The sequence below is a fragment of the Trachurus japonicus genome, chromosome 7, assembly GCF_045865225.1.
Source record: "Trachurus japonicus isolate A0001 chromosome 7, Traja_1.0".
In the NCBI taxonomy this organism is placed as follows: Eukaryota; Metazoa; Chordata; class Actinopteri; order Carangiformes; family Carangidae; genus Trachurus; species Trachurus japonicus.
The window spans coordinates 15,789,601-15,814,308 of NC_140913.1; the positions used below are offsets into that span (position 1 = coordinate 15,789,601).

The 24,708-nt window shown below is 43.1% G+C and overlaps 1 protein-coding gene across 3 annotated transcripts; it reads left to right on the forward strand.

Moving 5' to 3' along the window:
- Window positions 1–803: 803 nt before the first annotated feature.
- LOC146984429 (pleckstrin homology domain-containing family G member 4B-like) lies at window positions 804–24,569 on the forward strand. Of its 3 annotated transcripts, none has more exons than XM_085781460.1 (25): window positions 804–1,010; window positions 7,638–7,835; window positions 9,058–11,284; window positions 11,381–11,587; window positions 12,419–12,539; window positions 12,627–12,720; window positions 12,896–12,982; window positions 13,819–13,935; window positions 14,043–14,141; window positions 14,327–14,478; window positions 14,612–14,750; window positions 15,205–15,327; window positions 15,406–15,603; window positions 16,375–17,012; window positions 17,530–17,976; window positions 19,122–19,371; window positions 19,623–19,712; window positions 19,899–20,210; window positions 20,300–20,470; window positions 20,671–20,848; window positions 20,958–21,074; window positions 21,650–21,934; window positions 22,092–22,321; window positions 22,567–22,652; window positions 22,732–24,569. In XM_085781460.1, the coding sequence occupies exons 1-24, from the start codon at window positions 960–962 to the stop codon at window positions 22,603–22,605; spliced, it is 6,570 nt and encodes a 2,189-aa protein (XP_085637586.1). In that variant the 5' UTR covers window positions 804–959; the 3' UTR covers window positions 22,606–22,652; window positions 22,732–24,569. The 3 variants fall into 3 exon arrangements, with proteins under 3 accessions (XP_085637586.1, XP_085637585.1, XP_085637587.1); XM_085781459.1 differs by having other exon boundaries at window positions 22,567–22,625; XM_085781461.1 differs by lacking the exons at window positions 22,092–22,321; window positions 22,567–22,652; window positions 22,732–24,569 and having other exon boundaries at window positions 21,675–21,893.
- Window positions 24,570–24,708: the final 139 nt, after the last annotated feature.

The following is a 24,708-nucleotide window of genomic DNA, read 5'->3' on the forward strand; positions in this document are numbered from 1 at the left end:
GATTAATCGCGATTAAAAAAATTAATCGTTTGACAGCCCTAATTTTAAAATGTTGTTGTATACTGTATATTTATGTCCAGTCTGTCTGGTTGTAAAATCAAACTGCACCACTTTAAACCACCGTAAATGCCATCTCTGCCAGTCCATTACTGTTACATCAACAAATAACCCATTGTCTGCTTAACAGCGTGAAATTATTGAGGACTTACATCTAACACATGCTGTGAGATAGGAAATAGTAATAATAAAATGAAATAGTAAGAAAGAAAGAAGGAAAGGATAGAAGTGCTTGCATGTACATTTAGGCTTCTCTCTTTTCTCTCTCTCTCTCTCTCTCTCTCCCTCCTGCTCTCACCTCTCCTCGTGTTTGGCCACACTCACCCCTCTCTCAGACAAACATAGCACCCGGCACCGGTGGTGGAGGTGCTGCAAGAAGGAGAGAGAGAGAGAGAGAGAGAGAGAGAGAGAGAGAGCACACAGAGAGACAGAGGAGCAGAGACAGAAAGCAGATAGCACAATAAATCAGCGGCAGAAAGGGAGAGCGAGAGAGTGAAGGAGGAAACAAGACAAATCACAGACTTAAGTGCAGTGCAGCTGAGGACTCCACGAATGCTCATCCAGCTGGCTTAAGGTTTTCCACACTCACTGGACTGTGAACGAGTGTCTGGGCAGTATGGATTGTGATTTGGTCCAGCAGCCTCGGAGCAGCGGGAGCAGCGACTCTGTAGATGACCATCACCCACTTTGGATTATTCCAGCTGCCGTCGCCGTTGTGATGAACGGGAATGACAGCACGCAGTAAAGGAAGATGGTATCGTGAGAATCAGCTTCATTTACACCCCGGTCTGTCTTCACTCAGAGTGAACACAGCATCCTCTCTTCTTTTTTCTTTCTTTCAGCTGTTAGGGATACATGTTGATTCATATTTCAACTTGAAACTTTATTGAGTTGAATCTTGGATGACTTCCTCTCTCCTGTCTGACTGTTATACAGTCACTGTTAATAACATGGTAAGACCTGTTACTCGTGAGCTATTTATTTCATGTGCTCTTATACTGTAGTTTGTGAGGTTTTAGTGATGTTGTATACGAAGCAAACCTGTCAGAGGATGTTGGATGTCCAGTGGGGTTTTTGTTTCATGGCAGTCAGATTATAATGTACAGTTTTCCTGTCATTATCCTGTTTGCAAGATGTAAGATGAGGCAGAGAAGCTCCATGCTACTCCTGACTTGATGGATCAGCTCATTAATTTTGATAGCTGATCAATCTTTTCGTCATTTATCAAACAAAAATGTTGAATATCAGCCGAGGCTCAATATATCTCGAATGTGAGGAGTTGCCTTAAAGTTTTAAACACTTAAACTGATGACCTCACCCTTCATTCTGAAAACATGTTCATCATTTGGGAAAAAAAAGAAAAGTAAATCAGTCTAAAGTCAGACGTGACAGATTCCTTTTTAAATAGTCTTGCTGAGTCATTTATTTATTATGTCCTGACAAGCAGCCCTTTATGTTGAAACATGCATGTACTCTGTGTGCAACACTCAGCATAGCTGCCATAGCTCACACTGCCCGCTGCTCTCTGCTCGTGTTTTGACTCAAGGTGAAGATCTCAGGTTACCGCGCATTAAGGCAGATTTCACAAACCAGCCACTGTATCTGCCTCCTTCCTGGATCCCCTACTACTGGCATGTGAGTCATTCAAGAGCCATAGGAGGAGGTCTGGTGTGAAGAAACTGTCCTACAGCACCAGGGAAGACGACACTGTCTGATATTTAGAACTTGAAGTGAGAGGGTGGACGTTTCCTCCTCTTATGGCCCGTTGAGGATCTCAGCCTGCAGATCCTGACGAGGAAAATTTCTGGATGAATATGTTTTCTCTGTGTTGTTCCTCCTGCCCGGGCTGCACAGAGGGTGTGCCCCGCGCATACATAAAGTTGATTTTGTTTGGCACCCAGTGACTGGAAGGATGTTAGGTAGGCAGCTGAATTTTAAAATGCCCGCCCAGGTCTCCTGTAGGTTTGATCTGGCAGGGTGATGTGTGTCTGTGTGTGTGTGTGGGTGTGGATGTGTGTTTTCCCACCCTGTTTCCTGCACATACACCATGTCATTGAAACCAGAGTCCGTTAACCTGACTATTCCTGCTTTGGGAGTGACCTCAATGTTTGGGTATTTGTTCCTGTGTTGACCAGGTTACACAGAGCATCTTTTTTTCTCCCTGCAGAAAGGCGTCTTGTGATTCAATGGAAAATACACAACAGTTAGCTCAACAGCCCAGTTTGCACAACTACAAATCATCACCTCATCTTTACCTGGAGCCTCCCTCCAGTTTGTGTTTTGCTTTGGCTGGAGAACGAGAAACCGTCCGCAAGAGCACACCACACCGCAACATTTCTGATGATGTACTTTTTCAGTTACAGTAACTCAGAGTCCATGTGCTGAATGAGTTGATATGGCTCAGAGGCAGTGGCAGGCAATTCCCAGTTAATGTCATAATTATGATCTTTAGGTGCTGGCATGATTGTAAGATTCAGTGTGATTTAACAGATTTGATGTTAAGTGTTTCGGTGTTTGATCTGAGAAGTTTGTTGTTCATCTGTGTTTTCAGCTGTTTTTCCGGTACCTACAGTAAGTGAAGGTTTCTGGTTGTTATCTGCTGGTGTGAGTTACATCAAGCACAGCTGTGGGCTAATTACAGATGATACTTATGTGTCAGTGAAAGGGAAGTCATGTTTTGATATAATAACACACCCCACACACACACACACACAGCTGAGACACGTCAGCTTACTTATGATGAGTTTAAAGACGTGTTTAAAGTTCTGGCTCATTCATAATTTTCCCTGACGTGTTTTTAATGACTTAAACACAGGCCTCGCTGCCTCCTGACTGCTACTTTACAGCCACCTTCAAACCTCCCTGCTGATCAAGGCCATCATGATTAGTGTTTGCCTTCCGCAAGCTCCAATTTGCTGATCCCTGCGAAGCTACTAAATATACGGTCTTGCCTTCTCGGTGCCTCAGTGGTCGTGCTCTGCTCTGTTTATGTCCAACCCCAGTGTAATATGGTTTGTGTCTCATATGTGCTTGTTGTCATCGGGTGTGTTGTTGAGGAGACCCACAGAGTGCTGTGTTAAAAAGAAAAAAGAAAAAAAAACCTTTTCTGTACCTTTTAGTCCAAAGGTGCAGCTTTTAAGCTAAAAGGTACAACATCAGATCTATTAGATGCATCCATTTGCTCAACAAAAAAAAAAGCTCCCTCGAGAAAAGGTATTTTGGACCTTTTACACTCACATACACTCTTGCGCACACACACAAATAGATATATATAATGTATAGCTTTTCATGCTGCAGAACAGCAATGAGAAGGCAGCACAGACCAGCACCAAGGCCAATGTCAAACATACACCAAACATATTACAAAAGAATGAAATTCATAGCACATCACATGATAATATGGAAAAAGATCATTGATCACAAATAAAGGGTAGAATTTTAATAAATTTTTACACATGTGAGGACTTTAATGATGCTAATTAGTTGTTAATGTAATTGCAGTAGATGATTCAAGGTTGGATAACAGATATTTCCGACAGCTGAAGGAAGTTCTTTAAAAAAAAATGTGATGAATAGTTTTGACATGTAGCTTCTTCACCATGAAAGAATCTCACATTTTAACAGGCATCTGTTTTAACAAGAAGACTCTTCATCAGTGCACATATTCTGTCATGTTCCCAGTGTGAGGCTCTGCTGTGCTTTATCGATTGTCACCCACACAGCTTCTGCGTCAGAGCTAATCTGTTTACTGCACAATTGAATCTTTCTCCAGATGACATAATAGTTAAGATTGTCTGTCGCTGTCGGTGTTTCCTGGTCAGGTGACACGTTTTTGGAGCAAGCTGTTGTCTGTCAGAAAGTTTTGGTTTCCAGCGGATGGCGCATCATCATCAGAGTGTGGTGACACACGCTAGAGAGGGAGTCCTTCCAGAGCGGAAGCAAAACGTCTCTCTGTGATTAAACTCCAGTATAGTCCAGTTTGTTTTTGAGCGTGAAGTGTGTGAAGAAGTGAATCTCACCCAATGCAAAGCAAGAGCAATTTCTAAGGAAGTATATATTTGGCTAGGATATGAACCATTCTGTTCATATGCAAAACTGCTCCCATGGGATGATGTCATTGAGTCAAAAACACAACTTCTAATAGACAAACATTTTACTTTTCATACAGTTTTGTTGTGTCATTCAATACATTCATGCAATTTTAAAAACCCTATAGTGGAGAAAGTACTCTGCTGTGACATAACATCACCACTCACTTCAACTCAAAACCTCCACTGTCTTGTTTGACTACCACATTCTGGTTACCATCTATACACAATAGCTAGAGAGTGTTCAATGGTGTTTTGTGTTCATGGGAAATACACAAGTGCATCAAACACATGAGTGTAACATGCATAAAGATGTTTCATTTAGTTTGTTTCCATAAGCTTCCCACTGGGGCAACCCCATTTATTTCACAGCACTTCGCACTTCCTGTTAGTAATTCATTTATTAATATTATTTTACTGGATGTGAAATTACAGCACTTGTAACTCAGCTTCAACTTTGGTCCAAAAAATGTCAAGCTGAGTTGACAGAAGCCTCAGTATGATGAAAAAGAAAGATGTTAATCAAACTCAGTTACAGGAACGAGTTGGGATGAAAACCCCCTCCCTTAATTTCTGTCCCTCAGCTGTCCTCTGTGTGGGCAGCAGACATCACATGTCACATAGTTTGCGTGATCTGGTCGGGAATCTGTGCATCAGCTCAGATGATAACCCACAGAACTAAATACAGGAAACTGACTCTTTTCATGCTTACTTAGGAGCTGTATCAGTGTCTGTAGATGCTTTGAAGTTTGGCCAAATCGCGTCAGTTGTGTTTATTGTGCTTCACTTCTCTGGCATATTATTCATGGGGACACTTCATAATCAGATGGAAGGTAGAGTAGAAGTAGGAAGGTGTAGCACTGTTTATTTTAGGTGAGTTTATTTCCTATTTCTTTCCCTCCCCAACTTTTAATCCTGTATTTAGGATTAAATCTCTGTTTTGTAATCACATTATTATTGTTCCCACTGGCAGTTGGTCTTTAGGATTGAAATGGATTAACAGTTTTTGAAACTATTAGTATGTATTGTAAAAGGACAAGTTGGGTCACCCACTGGCCCGGTTTTCTGTATTGTGTATCATGCAATCACAACATCCTCATTTCAGACCAGGCCGGGGAATTTTGCTGCATGTCATCTAAAAACAGTAATGTCACAGTTCAAGACACACTGCAGGGTAAAAATGTCCCACAGGAATGTATGAAGCCGCCATGAATGCTTTAAGTTTATTTTGTTTTTTTATGGTAAAATGTTTTGTTGTGTCCGTGCAGGAAGCTGCCTGACATCGGGAATGTTCAAAGACTATTTCTGTTCCTAATGATACCGGGCAGAGATATATGTAATGTGAGCATCATTATTTATTTCAGTGGTTGAGTGAGAGAGGTCTGGGTGTTTATACAGAGCCATGTGAATCTGCTGCAACAGTATGCTGGCCTGGGCAGAGAGGCCGGTCCACACAACATACTGGAAAGAGACTCTCAGATAAACACACAGATTCAAACCCACACACACACACACACACACACACACACAAACACATCGATCCACCATCCGAACAAACCAACTGACTTCCATTAGCGGCAGTGTTTTTTCACTGTCATTTGGAAGCTCTCCAAAGACTTTGCATATTTATTCATGTATCATGTATCATAACTGCCCAACAGACCCAACCCACTGCTTCATTTCCTTAAGATTGCACTCATTTACACTTCAGCTATTTTCAAGCTGCCCTTTGCTAAATATCATCAGACCAAATATAGAGTCCCTAAGTGAGAAAATCAGTGGAAGTCACTGCCATTACTCAAGAGCTGATGAAGCAGGTTCCCATTGTCTTCAGGATGGTGAAACACTGAATTTAAAAACCATGAGTGGGAAACTACATTGCTCATTGTACATAATGTCATTCTGAGTCTCCAGCCATCCTCATCCCACACTGATTTGACAGACATACCCAGTGCCTCCATTACTGTCCCCCTCCCTCTCCTTAGTGTTATCATGATCACCCATCACTGTGGCCCCAGCAGGGTGTGGCAGGACTGACCAGAAAGCTGTGAGTCACTGTGTTGTTTGTGGAGCTGTGGGGGCTGTGGACAAGCTGAGAGTCCAGCACTCTTAGATGAAAATGTAATGGGAAAAGACAGTTTGCTTGTGAGAAAAAAAGGGGGGGACGTGCAGAGGGAGACACATAAAAAAACAAACACACAAGGAGATGTCAGTGAGAGAGTCCACTTAGTATAGAGTACTAAAGCCTTCAAAGACAGAGTGTTATTTCTCATCTCAAAGGTACAGAATAGAAGATGCACAACAGATAACAGGGGCCTTTCCAGCTCCTATAATATTATTATATCATGATGTGACTTGGAAATCATTTTGATCGATGGGTTTGTGTTGTGATGACAGTGGCAAGTCTGTTCTGGTTTTTGTATCTACATCTAGGATTGTTTGGGTTTTGGGGAATACCATGACTTCCTGATTGTGATCTCTTCATTAAATATCAGGCTATTCTATGCTGAACATTGCAGGATTTTCACAGACATTAGTGTAATTGCATATAGTCGAAACATGCCTGGGGGGGAAAAGGGGGCAGCATTCATGCTATGCGTCAACATTCACACATCACCCCCTCCAGATACCATATATTCCCCCACAGAGACTCTGTGCCTGTATATATACATTAACCCCTGAGGTCTGCTGCCGTGGCCTTTGCTAGGCTAAATTAAGCAGGGCCTAAAAGTGGGTAGCGGGCCATGAGTTCGGGTCAAAGGGAATGTGAAACCATAAACCGGGAGGCTAGCTAGCCTTGAGTCCGGCCATTACACACTGTGTTTACTTGGATGTTTGCTGTCAGGCCGGCTGACTATATGTTTAATGATGAGCACTGAGTGTTTGTGTTTGTGTAGCTTTTCTCTCACCAGGTCAGGAGGTTGAGCACAGGGCCTCAGTCAGATGAACGTGACCCACTGACTCCAGGTTTCCTGTTGTGTATCATTTCTTAATCATTTGTTGGTTTGTTATTTAAATTATTTGTTGGTGCTGAAGTTTCAGATGTTGTAGGATTTATTGCAGCTTTTCGGGTGCCGTGTTATGTATTTGTGAAATTTAAAATATATGAAACTCTGATGGACTGCTGTCAGGATTGTCTGACATGTTATATACTAATAAATGATAAAAATAAAAAAACTATTACATTACAGATAACATAGCATAAATATTTCCCTCAAAATAAAATAAATATCTCTAAAAGTACTGAGGAAATAGTTTGTCTTCATTATCTGTCATTAATTGAAATGTCACATATTTGCAGAGACAAATTTTTCCAGCTTGTCTTCCTTTACTGAGCAAGTATGTGGGTGATGTGTGAAATTGCATCACATGACAAGGTTTAAACTGGAGACGTTGGTGGCTGTTTCCATCCAAGCAGTGTACATCAATACATTGTGTCACTCTCATGTATCCTGTGCTGAAGCTTCACCTCTCTCTCCTCTGTGTTTGCAGAACCTTGATTCCCTGGAGGGCTCAATCCAGAACTTGCTGTCGGTGTTGTACCCGCCCTTTGAGGCCACCGCCCCCACCCTTCTCAGCCAGCTCTTCCAAGTCATCGATAGTCGCTATCAGGGGGACGCCCTGCGGTGCCTGCTGGACTTTCTGGTCCCAGCTAAGCACATCTTGGACACTGTGCAGCAGGCTGCATGTGTAAGTCACCGCCTTGTGGCTCTCTAAGCTTGTGTGAGAGTCTGTGGAGACATAGGCTGTCTTTCACTACAAGGTTAAAGGGGCCCAATTCCATTTTTTTCCTCTCAAGTGGCACAGATCGGATCTGTAACATGAACGTGTTAACGGGAAAAAAACGCTATCAGATATTGTCATAGGATTCAGTTAGTTCTGTTATATCTGGAAATAAATCAGATACAAATTGGATATCCGCCAGTGCATCTGCAGTGTAAACAGTCAGATCGGATATTCCCTGTGGGTCGTACGTCATCAAAAATGCGTTGATGGCGCATATTGATGGCAGTGTGTGTTGTTTACCTGGGCCAACCGCGTCTACGCATGTGGGCCGTTTCGTGCAAGCAAGGCAGGTGTAAATGCAGATATCAGATATGGGTCACTTCAATAGAACATGTAAACAGACGGACGAAAAAATCGGATATAGGCAACAAATCGGAATTGGGCATCAAGGCCTGTAGTGTAAAGACAGCCTTAAAGGGATAGTTCACCCAAAATTCAAATTTCACTCATTATCTACTCACCCTCATGTCGACTAAGAGCTGTGAGAATTTTCAGAGTCCTCCGTGCCTTCTCTGAGTTACGGGGGGGGTCCGCGCAGCAGTATTTGTCCATATAATGGTTGTGAATGGATACCACTTTTCTTCGTCCAAAAAGACACACCAAAAAACATCCAAATACCTCCATAGTGCTCGTCTGTAATGTCCCTCTTGTATTGAAGCCCCAACATGAGAAATTGTTCCGCCGGTCGCACTGACACAGGAAGAGCAGAGAACTGGGAGCTTCCGCTACAAACAAGCTTAAAACATATACTTATTTAATTTTTTCGGAACAATTTCTCATGTCGGGGCTTCAATACAAGAGGGATATTACAGACAAGCAGTATGGAGGTATTTGGATGTTTTTTGGTGTGTCTTTTTGGACGAAGAAAAGTGAGCACCATTCACAACCATTATATGGACAAATACTGCTGCGCGGACCCCCCCGTAACTCAGAGAAGGCATGGAGGACTCTGAAAATTCTCCCAGCCCTTAGTCGACATGAGGGTGAGTAGATAATGAGTGGAATTTGAATTTTGGGTGAACTATCCCTTTAAGATACAAAGCTGCACTGAGATGTTGTTGCTCACTTCATATCATAATGAAAACAGACAAAAAACATTGATCTACTTCATCCTTGTCCCCTTCAGGCTCAGTTCTCTGATGTACTCTTCCTCTGTGAGGGCTGGCCTCTGTGTTTGGGTGACCAAGTTGTCATCCACCTCGCACCCCTCAACCCTTTGCTGCTTCACCCTGGCGACTTTTACCTCCAGGTGACACCGTTTTGTGACCAATCAGCTCGCATCGTTGTCCGCAGCCTCCTGGAAGAGGAGGGGCTGAGAGTGGAGGTCGTCGAGGAGACCCCAATCCCCGAAACCTCCTATCCTTGTATATTCAGCCCCGATTGGTTAAAGGAGATAAACCAGGGCCGCCAGGGTACGCCTCTCAGCCGGTGCCTGCTTGCCACCGAGCAGGGCGTGGTGAGGTTACCATGGGAACGGGTGGCCGTACCTGATTTCGTGGGTGTTCCAGATTGCGCTGGGAATAGTATGGCCTCTGTTCCTCCTTCATATCCTCCTTTACCACCTCCTCTTCCTCCACCTCTTCCTCTCTTTTCTGAGAAATCACATCATTCATTTTCTCTGTCCCCTGCTACAGAGTCTGCACCTAAACAGTGTAACGTAACCATTCAGAGTTCAATTTTAACCTCTTCCTCACATCCCTCTGCCTTTTCTGTTGAGACCAGAATATGTCCAGCGAAGCACGGCATTGCTGTGTCACTCTGCCTGGTGGATACTAGTGCTGCTTCTTCATCAAAGCCGGTCAAAGTGAAAGAAACTGAAACAGAGCCTAAGCCTATAGGCTGGGTGTCCCCAAATACATGGGACAGCCGCTCTACAGGGACAGATCCAGACACTGCTACAAAAACAAGCACATTATCAGGTACGTGCACTCCTGCAAGTACAAATACACGCAGGGGTGCAGATGAGATTGTTTCTGAAACCAAAGGGCAAGATAAACAGAAATTCACAAACCTGCAAGATACAAGCAAAAGTGAGCCGGCGGGCCAAGTTGCTGCAGAGGGGGATTATATTGATGTTCTACAGGCAACTTTGCTTTTTGCCAAAGCTCACTTAGCAACAGAGGAGCAACAGAAATTGGAAGTGAAAATGCATCCACACTCACAAACCAAGGCACAAATGCACAGTTATACACAGAGACAAACACAAATGCACAGCCAGCCAAACACACAGATACTACCTCAGACACCATCACAGGCACATTTGCAGTTACCTGTGAAACCGCAAACACATAGCCCTTCCAGATCAGGGGCCCCTGTGTCATTAACACCCAACATGTCAACCGAAGCAGGACCTCCATCTGCTCTACAGCATCATTCCCAGTCACACCAGCCACACCCCAACTCCCTGGAACCACCTCAGTGTATCCGCACTGTCCGTTTCTCAGAGAAACCCTGTACCCCGTGCATGACAAGGAAACAAGGTGGAAAGGTTTCCAGAGCTCAGGAGCTGAGGTGTCGATACAGAGACTCCTACCAGGCTGCTATACAAAACCCTGTGGCGTTTGCCCAGGAGAAAGAAAGGGGGGATATGTTGACGGTGCTGGAGGAGGAGGGCAACTTCTTAGAGTGTGACAACAGACACAGGCCACTAGGTACAGAACCGGGGGATCCATGGTGTCATTCTCAAGCGATGTGGTGTGACAACCAGTTTCCTTTCTCGGTTAGTGGAACCATCTGTAAGGAATCTGGAGAAAAAAACGCTGTGCCATATTCAAAACCAGGGGATTCAAACACGGTCCCCTGTATCCCTTTCAAATATGGTGGGCTACCAGGGCAGGCACCCGAAAAAACCACCGTGCCATTCAGGGAACCAGGAGGAGCACACTCTGCCAAACCTTCTGGCAATTTACACAGTGTGATAGGGGGAAATTCATTACCAAGAAAGAGGATAGGTACCAATAGACATTTGTCAAGCTCAAATGATCCCAACCAGTCCGATGTCATCTCTGTCAAACAACATGGATTACCGTTTAGTTCAAGTGAAATCTCAAGGATGATCCTCAAGCCTCATGAAAGACTTGGAAACAGAAGCACAGGGATGAGTCCAAAGTCTCTCACGGCTCCACAAAACAGAGAATCCATGTCAGATGGAAGATGTTCATCCCTCTCCACAGCGGTGGTGGACACCTCTGAGAAGTGTGAGCTGGTCATTGTTGAAGGTCAGAACGTGAGGAGGAGAGAAAACATTGACGCCTGTCCGGAGATTCCCCAGCTTCATGTGGTCAAGTGTAAAAACAGCACAGCCTTCAGACTGGTTTCACCCAAGATCAACAGGAGGAAGATGGTCATTCCAGGTGCATAGTTATGTTGTTCTTAGTTTTGCTTCTTCTAGGTTCAGTTACATTTGAAAATCAGTCCTCAGCTGTTTCAACAACACATCTTCTCTTCAGATGGTGCTCAGCACAGCAGCGCATCCATGTCCAGTAGAAACGTCCCTCAGGCGACAAAGAACCTTTCGCAGACAGATCCGCCTCCAGCTGCAGACACACACAGGATCTCCCAGTCAGCTTCTGCCCGTCCCAGACCGCACCACCTCCCTCTGGGATCCCCAGACCCCAAAGCCCACCCCCTATATCTGGGAGTAGCATCTCGCACAGGTAAATTAGTTTGACAACCATGATACTCACTCTTATCTGGATACATAGTTTGTCAAAGTGTTAAAAGAAACAATAGGAAAATAGAAGTAATTCCTTTTTTATTCATTAAAGGGATAGTTCACCCAAAATTCAAATTTCACTCATTATCTACTCAACCTCATGTCGACTAAGGGCTGGGAGAAGTTTCAGAGTCCTCCGTGCCTTCTCTGAGTTACAGGGGGGCTCCGTGCAGCACTGCATGTCCATATGACGGTTGTGAATGGTGCTCACTTTTCTTCATCCAAAAAGACACACCAAAAAACATCCAAATACCTCCATAGTGCTCGTCTGTAATGTCGCTCTTGTATTGAAGCCCCGACATGAGAAATTGTTCCACCGGTCAGTGCAAGATTTGCACAGACACAGGAAGAGCAGTGAACTGAGACACTGGGAGCTTCCGCTACAAACAAGCTTAAAATATAGACTTATTTAATTTTTTCGGAACAATTTCTCATGTTGAGGCTTCAATACAAGAGGGACATTACAGACGAGCTGTGTGGAGGTATTTGGATGTTTTTTGGTGTGTCTTTTTGGACGAAGAAAAGTGAGCACCATTCACAACCATTATATGGACAAATACTGCTGCGCGGACCCCCCCGTAACTCCGAGAAGGCACAGAGGACTCTGAAAATTCTCACAGCTCTTAGTCGACATGAGGGTGAGTAGATAATGAGTGAAATTTGAATTTTGGGTGAACTATCCCTTTAAGGTGAATTCAGTCCATTTGATTGAATTAAACAGAGAACTGGGTTTCAAATGTTCCCTGATCTTTTCTCTCCCTAACCCTTACAGGTGGCAGAGACAGGACAAACAGAGCAATAGTTGAGTTCTATGGAGACCACCAAGGTTGGACATCAGCTGTAACAAGCCAGGAACTCCTTCAGATGCTCCTCTACTTCCACTCCATCACCAGGTGAGGTATTAACATCCACATCCCAGTAAATCAATGAAGGTCACTCTAACTGTTTTGTACTAATTTGCCTTTTATCTATGTGTGTAGGAGAGAAATCAGAGAAGCGGGGATGACACTCATTTTTGACGCAAGGAGGACAAACCCTCCACCACAGCTCTACAAGGCCTTGATGACACTTCAGGTAAGAATCACAACAAAAAAAACCTTTGCTGTACAGCAGGTCAGAGCTGTCAGACATTGTATGGTCCTCTTCAGTATGAACATCATTGTGATATAGTTTTCCAGTGTTTATGTCACTTCCATTTACTTTAATGCTTTAAGTGAAGTCACATTTATGGTCTGTTTGACTATTGCAGGAGCAGAGTCCCCAGGCAGTGAACAGTTTGGTGCTGTTGGTGGATAAGGACAGCAGCTCCCGGCCTGAGCGATGCCCCGGTGTCCAGGTCAGCTTTTCCCCCTCTTCACAAGCCTTATACAGCAGCCCTGAGAGTTCAGCACACTTAAATGAGAAAACACATGCAAATACAAGAACAGAAAAGGACACACAAAAAGGGATGAACCTGTTTGGGACTTATTGTTCAATTGTGACTTTAAAGTTAAAAGAATTGAATAACAAGTACAGTATGTCTTTTTTTTCTAGGTTATTTTCTGGCCTTGATTCCATATCGAAATATCTATGAAATACATTTCTCTTCAGAGGATGACTGCTAATGACTGAGTGAAATATCATGATACACATATGGTGTTTTTTTTGCCACAATTGTATTCCTTTAGTGCAACCAGCAGGCCAGATTTTCACCAATCAAGTAGATGTTTTATTATCATTTGACTGTTATCTGTAGGATCCAACCACTATTAGGGTTTTTTGTCTTGATTTTCAGCTATCTCAACCTGCTGAATTGCCTTCCTTATGAGACATGTTTGCATTTAGGCTAAAACCGCACTCAATCAATAACGGTAATTGTTCGTGGTGAGACAAAAAATGTGAGCAAAACATGGCTGTGGCCTGGTGACCTATGAGAAATATGAGCATAAAAAACAGTATTCTGCTCTTTCTGTACGTGATTCCGAAATATCACCTTAGATGATAAACAGATTATAAAGTGAGAAGTGTGATTTCAATTATAAAGATAAAAGAAAACAAAAAAAACTGTAAAAATTGTAATTTGCACAGTGTTATTTGGGATCAATCCCAGTCAGACATGAGAGTCCTGTTTGTAGTAGTTCTGAGGTTGAGAAAATGTGTTGGTGTTACTGAGACATTTGTTACACTGAGCAGACTGACGTGGTGACATCGATGAAGGCCTTGCTGAAGCTGGCGGAGGGGAGTCAGCTGAGCTCCTGTCTGGACGGCACACTGTCTCACAGCCACTGTGACTGGATGGAGCTGCACCAGGTGACCTCAGCTGTCTTACCTGAACCTCTTTTTCTCTGCCTTGCAATATTTGTTTTACCTATCAGGGCTCACAGTTTATTCATGTTCAGAAATCTTTTATCTTTTAGAAACTCTTCCCGTTTGTATCTGATCTTCATGAGGCGTCCAGCCTGCTACTGAGAGCCATCAGTAGACTGGAGGAACCCCAGAGGACTGACACTGTACAGGTACTCTAAAGCTGTTACTACTATTAAGGCCTGGGGAGCTGAGTTTACCTGGAGGTACCTAACTGTATTGATTGATGATACACTATGCACTGTAGGTTTTGTCTTCAAGATAACATTCACAATATAGCAGCACAGGTCTTCAAGACTCACTGTATCAGTTACTGGTGTGTGCTTATTTCAAACAGACTGTGCAGCAGTGCATGATGGACCAGAGGACTCTGATGAAGGATGTACTGGAGGACTGCCGACTGGTTAGCCTGCAGAGGGAGGGCGGGGCTGTCCTGGCGAGGCTGAGGAAGGAAAGTGACCTCAAGTATCCCCACTGCGAGGACCTCAGGTAAAGACTGAGGAAAAACTCCTGCTCTCACCTGCTTTATTTACATGTGCAGAAAACCAACTATGTTCGCGAAAGGTTTTCGTGTCATCATCATGATATCAGGCTGTGTGATTTGTCTCTTCCTGACATGCAGTGATGCAGTGGACTCAGTGACCAGCCTCTACAACCACGTGGAGGAACAGGCTCACGTCCTCGTTCAGAGGTCCAACATGTCACAGGAACACCTGGAGTACCTGCTGCAGCTCAGAGAGATGGAAGGGCACTTCACCCAGGTACTGGTCAGTTCACTAACTGACCATCGCATGTACAATTAGATATTTTAGATGAGTGCACTTCACAGTCAAATAAAATAAGGGGTCATCATTACAGTTATGAGCTTAAAGGTTGGGCTGGAGATCAATATAGCTCTGGCAATGCACGTTGTGTGTCTTCACCCACGTCTGTGGAAAGGTGAAGGCGTGGGGCTGGGACTTTTGACTTGTGTATTTTCAAAATGAGGCCTGGATCTCCAGGATCTCCAACTCTACCTTTAAGAAATCATAATATTGCAGTGAGTGGAGTCACATTGATGCCGTGACCTAAGTGTCCTCCATGCGTTGGTATGATGTGGACTGAAATTCCAGCACACATTAGATGAATAAAGAAACAAGTGTGAACACACATAGCGTTTCCTTGAGTGTGCACATGTTTACACAGTGTTGCTCTGCATCACTTCCTTCCTTGCAGATGCAGCAGTGGTTTAATGTAGAAGGAGAGCGTCACCTGCTGGAGGCTGAGTCAGTCGAGGACTCTGGAGACAGAATGGAGCAGATCCTCAACAGCTTCACTGGTTTCCTTATTGAAGCTAATGTGAGTCTAACTTGGCTTGTGTCTTTCGTTGTGTGCGTTTTGGTTCCTCTGTCTGAATCTCTCTCCTCTGCTCCCCAGGACCGAAGGCACCATGCTTTGTCTCTGGTGTCAGAGGCAGAGCGGCTTCAGCAGAGCTGGCTCTCCTATCCAGAGACAGACGCATTCAGGTCTCTTGTCTGTGCCTTCAAGTCAGGCCTGGAGGACTTCCTGTGCAGGGCAGAAGCCTGCGGCAGAGAGCTGCAAATCATGGTCAACGTGTGTGATTTTTGTGAGCAGGTTTGTATTAGATCGTTATTCAGTATTTAAGCTCATGAGCTCAGCTCTTACCCTGTAGGAGAAACCCACAAAGGCCTTTCTGGAGGTAACAGTTTTACAGCTACAATGTATATATAGGTTTATATTACTATACATTTAAATTTAGATTAATAGAGCCTCAAATGAAACAGTAAACAATAGTAACTTTACATTGAAATCATCACCAATGGGATGCCGCTCATATTCAAACCAAATCAACCAAACCAGTGTTGACCTTTGTGGCCCTACTATGGTTGTTTTGTTTTGTCCCAATGTAGTTACAATAACTGTGGTTTGTCCTTGTTTGTACTATTGTTTTTGTCTTTTGGTTTGTTTGTTTTGTTTGTTTATTTGTCTGTTTGTTTTTCTATATTGTTGAGAACATGTTTGTCTGTTGAATCTATGTTTGTCTATATGTTTGGACCCCCTCGAAAACGAGATGATACATCTCAAGGGGTTTTATCCAAATAAACAAATTTCAATCAAATACAGTATATTTAGGTATCTGTCTATTATGTGAGAGCATTTCATCAGAGCATACAGTATTCTGTAGAGCCTGATGCTCTCTCATTTCGAACAAGGCATCAACAGGACAACACTAGTTTTACTGTCATACTTTACATTAGTGCTGCCTAAATAACATCTGCCGCAGTTACACCACTGCACCGTGAGTCTGAGCACAATAACATTATAGAAACAAATAAAGATGATGCTGTGTTGTTTTATGACGACCCAATCCTCTTTTCCCACCAGGCTGTGGTTCTGGCAAGTGAATGCACCGATTACCTGGATCAGAGTCAATTAAACATTCAGCCAATTCAACAGCCACACCAGGACTGTGGATGTGGACCAAGCACCACCTCGCGTTGCCAGTCTGAGCCCCCCACGGCACAGGGCTCTGGTCCAACCACCAGCAGTGATTCACTGTCTGTCCTTCAGACTTTCCAGGACCGGTTCCTGCAGTTTAGCCCAGAGAAATTTCAGGAGGTGAAGGCCGAGGCCGGCGCCCTGCGGGGCTCCAGGGGGATGCGAGTCTGGAACGCAGCCTGGCTGAGATGTCAGGAGGCCAGACAGCAGCTTCAGGAGAGGATGCAGATTGTGGATGTAGCTCACCACCAAAACCCAGAGTCCAGCAGCCGTTGCGAATGTCATTATGTTGATGTCATGAGCACTAATGTTCAGACGGCGTCGCCTGGGGGCCAGAGTCTGGTGGTACAATCGACCCCGGGGCCTCGCCACCCACAGTGGGAGGGTATCGTGTCAGGTGCAGTGGATTTAGCAAAGACGCAGACGATTGATGCAACAAACGGAGCCTGCTGTAGCGTGGTCATTGAACCTGAGGATGCTGGAACCAGTCAGAGGGCAAAGGTCACTCCACAGTCACCTCACAGGTAATAAAATTTACCTGAAATGAATCTCTTCTCTGCATTTATCTAATATTGATTGTAATCCACTGTGTTACTCATGCACATTTCCAATCCTATAAATCCTGATACTGTATAATCAATGAATGCAACAAAAATGAGCATGATACTCAGCACTACACTAATGAACATCTAGTGTTTCCTTTCAATTGCATCATAATTGATTAAATTTAATGCTGGAAAATTATCTGATTTCAAATCGCCTGACAGTTTCACACATCTACTGTGTATGAACTTCCATGGAAATATTGCAGCTCCATGTTTTTTACAGCTACACAATCCCATTGCAAATTTTTTTGATCATTTTTATACATATTTCCAAGATACAAAGCCTGGCTTGATGATTTTCTTTGTAAACTTAAGATCTCCACTAGAATTTGAAAAAAAAAAAAGATTTGTGAGATTGAAGCAGTGCAGAGCTTTGATCTGCTCTGTTTCAAGTCTAGTTCTTTGTTCCTGACAAAGCATTTCATTTTTTAAATAGATCAACAAGGAGAACAGAGAGAGAGACGAAGAGGAGACAGGCAAGCAGAGCGAGGAGCGAACGAGACGCTGCTGCTCTGTCTCAGTCCCACACTGTCGGCTGTCAGTGGTTTCCATGGGGACGAGGTTTAAGAGGGAGATCAGTAAGCCAGGACTCGTGCACCACAGGTGTAGCCACAGCGGGGTCGGTCACTCCTCCAGAGCAACGGGTTCGACCACCGTCATCCTGCTCCCACCACGGTCAGCCGTCTTGTCGGATTCTCAAGGAGGCGCAGAAGTTCCAGATCTCGCGCCACGGGAGCTTCTGCTCCGAGGACTCCTGCCTGAGTGAGCGGGGCGCTGCAGGAGGCAACGGGACCCCGTGCTCCAAACACTCCAGCCTGCCTGTTGGGAGATACGAGGGATCGTCTTGTTTGGCAAATGCACAGGAGAGTGGCAGCAATGCCCTGTAAGTTTATCACAGGAGCTGTGGGTGAAATTAACTCATAAATAGAAAGATTTGAATTGTCAGTCATTTGCTTTGCAAGTTTATATTTTGTGGGAATTTAATGATATTCCTTTAGTTTTACTAATCTCTAGAGTCTTGCAAGGCTTTAAAAGATTTCATGCCCCTCTTTTCTGTCTCTAAGCTGACAATGACGTGCTACAGGTATTGTTTCTTCAGACTTTCTTTGCCTCACTTTTATATTTTGGCAGCATGAATGGATTATTGAACAGGGACCAGACACAGACACCCAGCTTGAAGTGATTAGATCAAGCAGTTAGTCATAGATATCAATCTCACTGGGAAGTCAACAAGCTCAGTCAGAAGAGAAAATGTCCTTAACTAATGTCTTCTTGTCTTGTGTATGTCTTCTTGTCTTCCAGTAGGGTTAACTGCCCTATACTGAGGCTGGCTATAATAAACATTTAATAAAGTTCAACCACAGGAGTGGTTGAAGGCGTGTTTTTGTGTATTGGGATCCTTTGTGTCAGAATCCATTCATGCTCAACATATACGTATATATCATAGTAATCATAGAGAGTAAGATTACAGCATGTGACTGTGTCATCAAATAAAATTGTTGACAATGACGAATAACATGAGGTGAATAAATACCAAAATGGCTAAATTATATTTATAAACAAAATAATAATATAATATAATTATTATTAGTAGTAATTATAATTACTGTATGTATTTAAAAATAGCCTTTTATCATCATATTTGATCAAGCATGTTTCAAAAGTCAAAGTGCTTATGCTAGCCTATTTTTTTAATTGTAGAAGATTTAAGCAACATATTAGTCAGCAAGGACAGAAACATAGTCATAGTAAGTGGCTCACCTGCTAGAGCACATGCCACTTTGGCTCAGCCCTTATTGCAGCAGCTGTGGGTTTGAGTCATGGCTCTGCCATCATCCTCTCCCTCTGCCCAACTTTCCTGTCATTCTGTCCCTATCAAATTAACTGCCCCCCAAATAAACCTCAGTCATCACCCCTAATCTATCCAGCACTACCAATATTAAGATTATAAAATACTAGTACTACTACCAGTTTTATCCAGACTGAACTCAAGTCAGTGACTTGACTTGTCCCGTCCTGTCTCATCAGGAGGCTGCAGCGTGTCCTGGAGGAGCTGCTGTTCACAGAGAGGGAGTATGTCCGCTCACTGGGCTACATCCTGACCCACTACCTCCCCCTGCTGGACAGACCAGACATCCCCCAGGACCTCAGGGGCAAGCGAGGGGTCATCTTTGGTAACCTGGAGAAACTTTATGACTTCCACAGCCACTACTTCCTGCCAGAGCTGGAGGCCTGTCAGAGGGAGCCGGCCATGGTGGCCCGTTGCTTTCTCAGACATGTGAGTTGCAACTGTGGAAAACCACTGTTCCTAATAATATAATAGTATATCTAAATACTGATTATCTTATATTTTATTTTTAACTTCTGTCATGAATTTGTGTTTTTATTATCATTATATATTATATACCAAAAATTTTACTTAAAAGATCATAAAAGGTAGATCATTATAAAATGAGGAGCGACTTGGTAAATACAATATGTAAGTAAAATACATTTTCTTACATGGTCTTACATGGGTTGTCTCCACAGAGGGATAGTTTTGGCCTGTACGCTCTGTACAGTAGGAACAAGCCCCAGTCAGATGCCCTCATCCTGTACCGTCGCCATGACATCTTCAAGGTCAGAGTCATTAAGTCTTGTGCATGTTACAGTTTATCAGGAGTGTTTCTGAACATTATTGTCTGCCATTAATCTTTCCTGACACACTCTTGTGGCTGCAGTACTTGTAACACCCCCTCAGACTTGGATTACTAGTGTTTTGCTTTATCTTTTCAGTTTTAACATCCACTTTGTTTCCCCCTACAGAAAAAGCAGCAGGAGCTGGGCGACATGATGGACCTTTCATCATATCTACTGAGACCCATCCAGAGGATCAGCAAGTACAGCCTCCTGCTGCAGGACATGTTGGCTCTGGCCGGTTCATACAGGCCAAAGGATGTGGTCGAGGGTAAACTGCTCTCGACCAGTGTGCGTGGCCCAGTTGTGCATGTGCCTGATCTGACTGGCAGTGAGAGGGAGCGTGAGAGGGCTGAGATTCAGGCAGCTGCAGACCTGGTTCGATTTCAGATGCGCCACGGCAACGATTTGCTCACCATGGACGCCATCCAGGACTGTGATGTAAGATGCTGAAGTGGTAGATCAGATGTACTTTAACACAGCAGTTAAATGAAGTTAAATGTCTTTTCCTCTCTGCTCTGCTCTATCAGGTGAATTTAAAAGAGCAGGGTCGACTGATTCGCCAGGACGAGTTCACAGTTTTCTTCAGAAAGAAGAAATGTATCCGCCGCGTCTTCCTCTTTGAACATCTAGTCCTCTTCAGCAAAACCAAAAGGACAGATGTTGGCAATGATGTTTACGTCTACAAACAGTCATTCAAGGTCAGAACATATGCCATAATACTCCTTAACCTTATTTTTAGCTTTAGTTTTGATTTACAGCATGTTTCATTTCCCAAGTGTGTCGAGTTACACCTCACAGCCATCTAGAGCCTCCAGCATGCAAAGATAGAGAAGCCAAAACACCTAACCACATTTGATATCTCAATCAGTGTGGTTTTTGTGTCTCTTTTTCGTCCCAGACAAGCGACATCGGGATGACTCATAACTCTGGCGTGAGTGGCCAGTGCTTTGAGATCTGGTTCCGCAGGAGGAAGAGTGAGGACACCTACTGCCTGAAGGCCTCCAGCATGGAGGTGAAGAAAGCCTGGACCACTGATCTGGAGAGGATCCTGTGGGATCAAGCAGCTCACAGTAGAGGTTGTAGCAACAATAACATGTTTTTTTTGATGTAGCTCTTACCAAGTGTTCGGTTTAAAAAATGTTTCACGTATCTGAAAACATGTCGTGAATCTACCTCATGTTCCAGAGCTGCGTATGCAGGAGAGGGTGTTCATGGGAATGGGCTGTAAACCATTCATGGACATTCAACCAAGTGATGCTGCAATTTGTGATCGAGCTGTGAACTGTGTCCCGTCTGGGAGAAGTAAGGAGCTGCACACACAACATTTTCAACAACAAGTTTCAAACGAAGTTCAGCTAACTTCTGCCACCTTTGTCCACACTGAAGTGTCTCAATGACCCATCCTCTCAGGATGAGCTGTAGCAGCTGTGATGATCCTCTGACTGACCATCACCAGGTCAAATCTGGACATTGTGCTTTGGTTTATCTCCAAGGACCTGTAAAACGGCCATCAGCTACAGCTGTAGGTTGTGTTTAGTGATAATTAGCAAATGTTGGCATTAGCTTCACTAAAATGCAGCATGTTAACATAGTCACTATGAGCACATTAGCAGGGTTTCCTGCTGCTGACTCTTTCAGTCTTTCTAATTCTCATGATATTTTACAGTTTGGAAGGTGAAAACTAAGTTATAGGTTTGTTTGTTTGTTTGTTTGTTTGTTTGTTTGTTTGTTTGTTTTATATCCTAATCAAAACTGGCCGACACAGTAACTAAATTTAACTAATACATGTGAAATAACAGTCATGCTTGTCTCCTCATTGCTCACTGATCCAGCACATCATTTTCTCATTGATGACGTCTATCTATGTGTGTCGTCAGTCCCTGTGACATGTTATTCACACAGGGGCTTAGAGTACCCGCGACCACACTCCATTGGCTCTGGCAGCACGGCCTCCACCACCCTCAGCCAATCATCCTCCTCCTCCGGCCGAGGCTCGCTGCCCCTCGCTGGTTACCCCGCCAACCATTTACAGGGAGTGGAGACCAATCCTGCGGCCGGCTCCTCCCCTGAGGCTGCGAGTGACAATGAGCTCAACAATCATCACCTTCATCAGTATCACCTTCATCGTAACTGTGAGCTGTGGAAAAATCCCCATCCACTGAGTGAGTTTGATTTTAGGCCGTTTGCTATTTCCCTTCAGACTCTGAATACTCAACTGATCTGTGAGAAAAATGTAAATGAAAATGATACAATATTAGCCCAATGCATTGGGAAATAAGAAGATGTATTTAATTTGAACTTGATGTGCTTCTCCTTCAGCGGACAGCACCGAATCATCTGGGGAATGCATCAACTTCAGCAGCTCAGACCACAGTTGCCTGTCTGCCATTGGTGGAGAGGTAGTGGACAGCTCCTCCTCATTTATATCCCAGAGTTCAAAGCCCCGCCCGCCCCTGTGTCAGACCCCGGCCCAGAGGAGCAACAGCTTATCAGTCATCAAAAAGAAACCAGGTGCCACTCCAGGAACTGCACATCTGGCTCATAGTCAGGTACACATGATAGTTTAACAATCTAATCCCGAGAATTACCACTTTATTAGCTGTAAGGTACATAGTGTGTCTCTAATGATAGCTGTGGCACATTTTTGAAAATGGTTTGAAAGGTTAGTGTGAGTAAACTAATAGTCCTGACATCTTTCCTAAAAGCAAACTGAAGGCACATTTCATGCACCAATTTTCCAATGGGATGCATAATTGCCATTAACCAAGAACTTATGTTATGTGGTTGTTTCCAGAGTGATGAAATTATAATAGCAAAATCAACAGAGGTGTAACCGAGGATTCACTGGAGGAGGTAAGCATGTGAGGCCAAACTCAAAATGTAAGATTATTTCCTCAATATTCTCATTCTCCATCTTACTCTTGTCAGTAAATAGTTTGTGATTTGAATATTGTTGCAGATTATGGGTCAGCTGCAGCTGTTTCTGTTGGAGAGCTCCTGGTTACCCTGCAGACAGACGGTTTCTCTGGGTGAAAAAATGTGCAGCAACAGAGTCATGTGGCAGCACAATCATGTGGCACAAGCATGGTCAGGTCACAAGGTCTGTTTGGCATGTGAATACAACATAGTTATGTGGTGACATTAAATATTAACCCGTAAATAATAACCACAATAACTGCTATAGCTGCTACATAAGTAGTGGTTTGAGCATAAGTAGCTCAAAATGGACATTGTTATTAATGTATGTATTGTTACACATTGAGTTTACAATAATTACAGGAAAGATGGTTCACATGCATAAAAAAGTGTTTTTCTTTCATTTCTTTTTTTTCAGTGTTATTATGATCAGTGAACTTGTCATGTTTTTGTTATTGTTTCCTTTCCCGCATACCACCATGATGTGTCACATGTTTATATTGAGGGATCTTGTGTGCTGTACAACCTGTACAATCATTGACATGCAGGGAATAAAGAAAAGACGGTTGTATTTGCTACTGTTGTGGAAATCCGCAGTTTGTGTGGAACAGAGATGCAGGACCATTCATACACGAGGGAGACACGAGTCCTGAGACAAAAGTCACTCTTTCGGCTCAGGAGAGAGACAGCAGAGTGCTGCTTCAGAAGACTGGAGAGTTGGACTGCATTGTTTTGGTTATAAGCAAAACTCAATCGAGTCCAAGAGACAGTTCCTGGCCAGAGCTATGCACTGGCCACAAGCCCGGACACACTGCAGACTCACAAAGTAAAGCTGGTGACTATAAATGGAAAAATGGTTTGATGGTGTATTGATTAATATATGAATATAATTATATATACACGTATAATATATATATATATATTTCTCCTGGGTAATTTTGATACTACTGCTGTCTTCCTGAACATTTGTTCACAGTTGTTCTCTGTTAAATCATTTATCACAAAAGCATGTTTCACATCTGGATTTGAAGTACTCCCCATTTAATGCGAACACAAAGGATCTTGGGAAACAGGGCTGTGCACTTTGTAATCTCCATTAAAAAAGCAACACAACTACTGCATACTAACATACTGAATATTACTACTACTACCAGAACCACTTCCTTTTAGGGTCCACTAATGGTTCCATACTTGTCGATGTTCCAGCTTAACCCACATGAACATGACCATTAAAACAATGTTTTTCTGATTATATAGTACATGTTTTCTCATTTATTTTTATGCTTTCTTAACAAGTTTTTGATGAAAATTGTTGTTATTGTCCATGAAAAAATGTACAATATACAAATAAGGACAAGAGCTTGAAGTTGTTTTGAGGCCATAATGTTGACTTTTCTTAATTTGCTCTAAAACCACTGAATTTCTTTGACATGATAGAGCCATGTTTTGTTCTGTTATGTAACTTCCTTTTTCTTTCATAATGTGTACATTATTTCACTATTCAAATGTGGGGTCAGTCAGGTCTAACCCTTTTTTATTCCTATTCAGCTTTTTAAGAATACATTTGTTTCTTCCTCTGAACTCTGTGCTTCCCTTCAGAGAAGACGAGACAGACTCAGATATGTGACAGACTGCAGTAAAGTGAGGATGTTGCACCACTGTGATGGTGTTTCACTTCCTTTCTGCAGAGACATAGTGATTCCTCAGGACAGATGGACACACTTATTGCAAAACTTTTCATTGTCACCGTGTGTGCAGGTTTTGATTTCACAACACTGCCCAAAACAGATTTTTTTTTGTTTGTTTTTTGTGATCTTTATTTTATGTTTCATTGGTTTCCATCTAACCTGGACTTTCATGGAAAAAAAACCAAATGAAATGTAGAAAAACATTGAATTTCCTCCATTATTTTATGTTGTCTTGATTAAAAAAAATGTGTGAAGTGGTTTTCTGACTTGCGAAGGAAAAAAAATATCTGTTTTTTATTGATTTTGAATGATATCATTTTGTTTATGTTGAG

Excerpts from the sequence above, each read along its gene's own strand:
- LOC146984429 (XM_085781460.1), top strand. The coding sequence starts at position 960 with ATGACTTCCTCTCTCCTGTCTGACTGTTATACAGTCACTGTTAATAAC. Across the intron at positions 19,372-19,622 it reads CCCGTTGCTTTCTCAGACAT|AGGGATAGTTTTGGCCTGTA; the intron begins GTGAGTTGCAAC and ends TTGTCTCCACAG. Across the intron at positions 22,322-22,566 it reads CACATCTGGCTCATAGTCAG|AGTGATGAAATTATAATAGC; the intron begins GTACACATGATA and ends GGTTGTTTCCAG.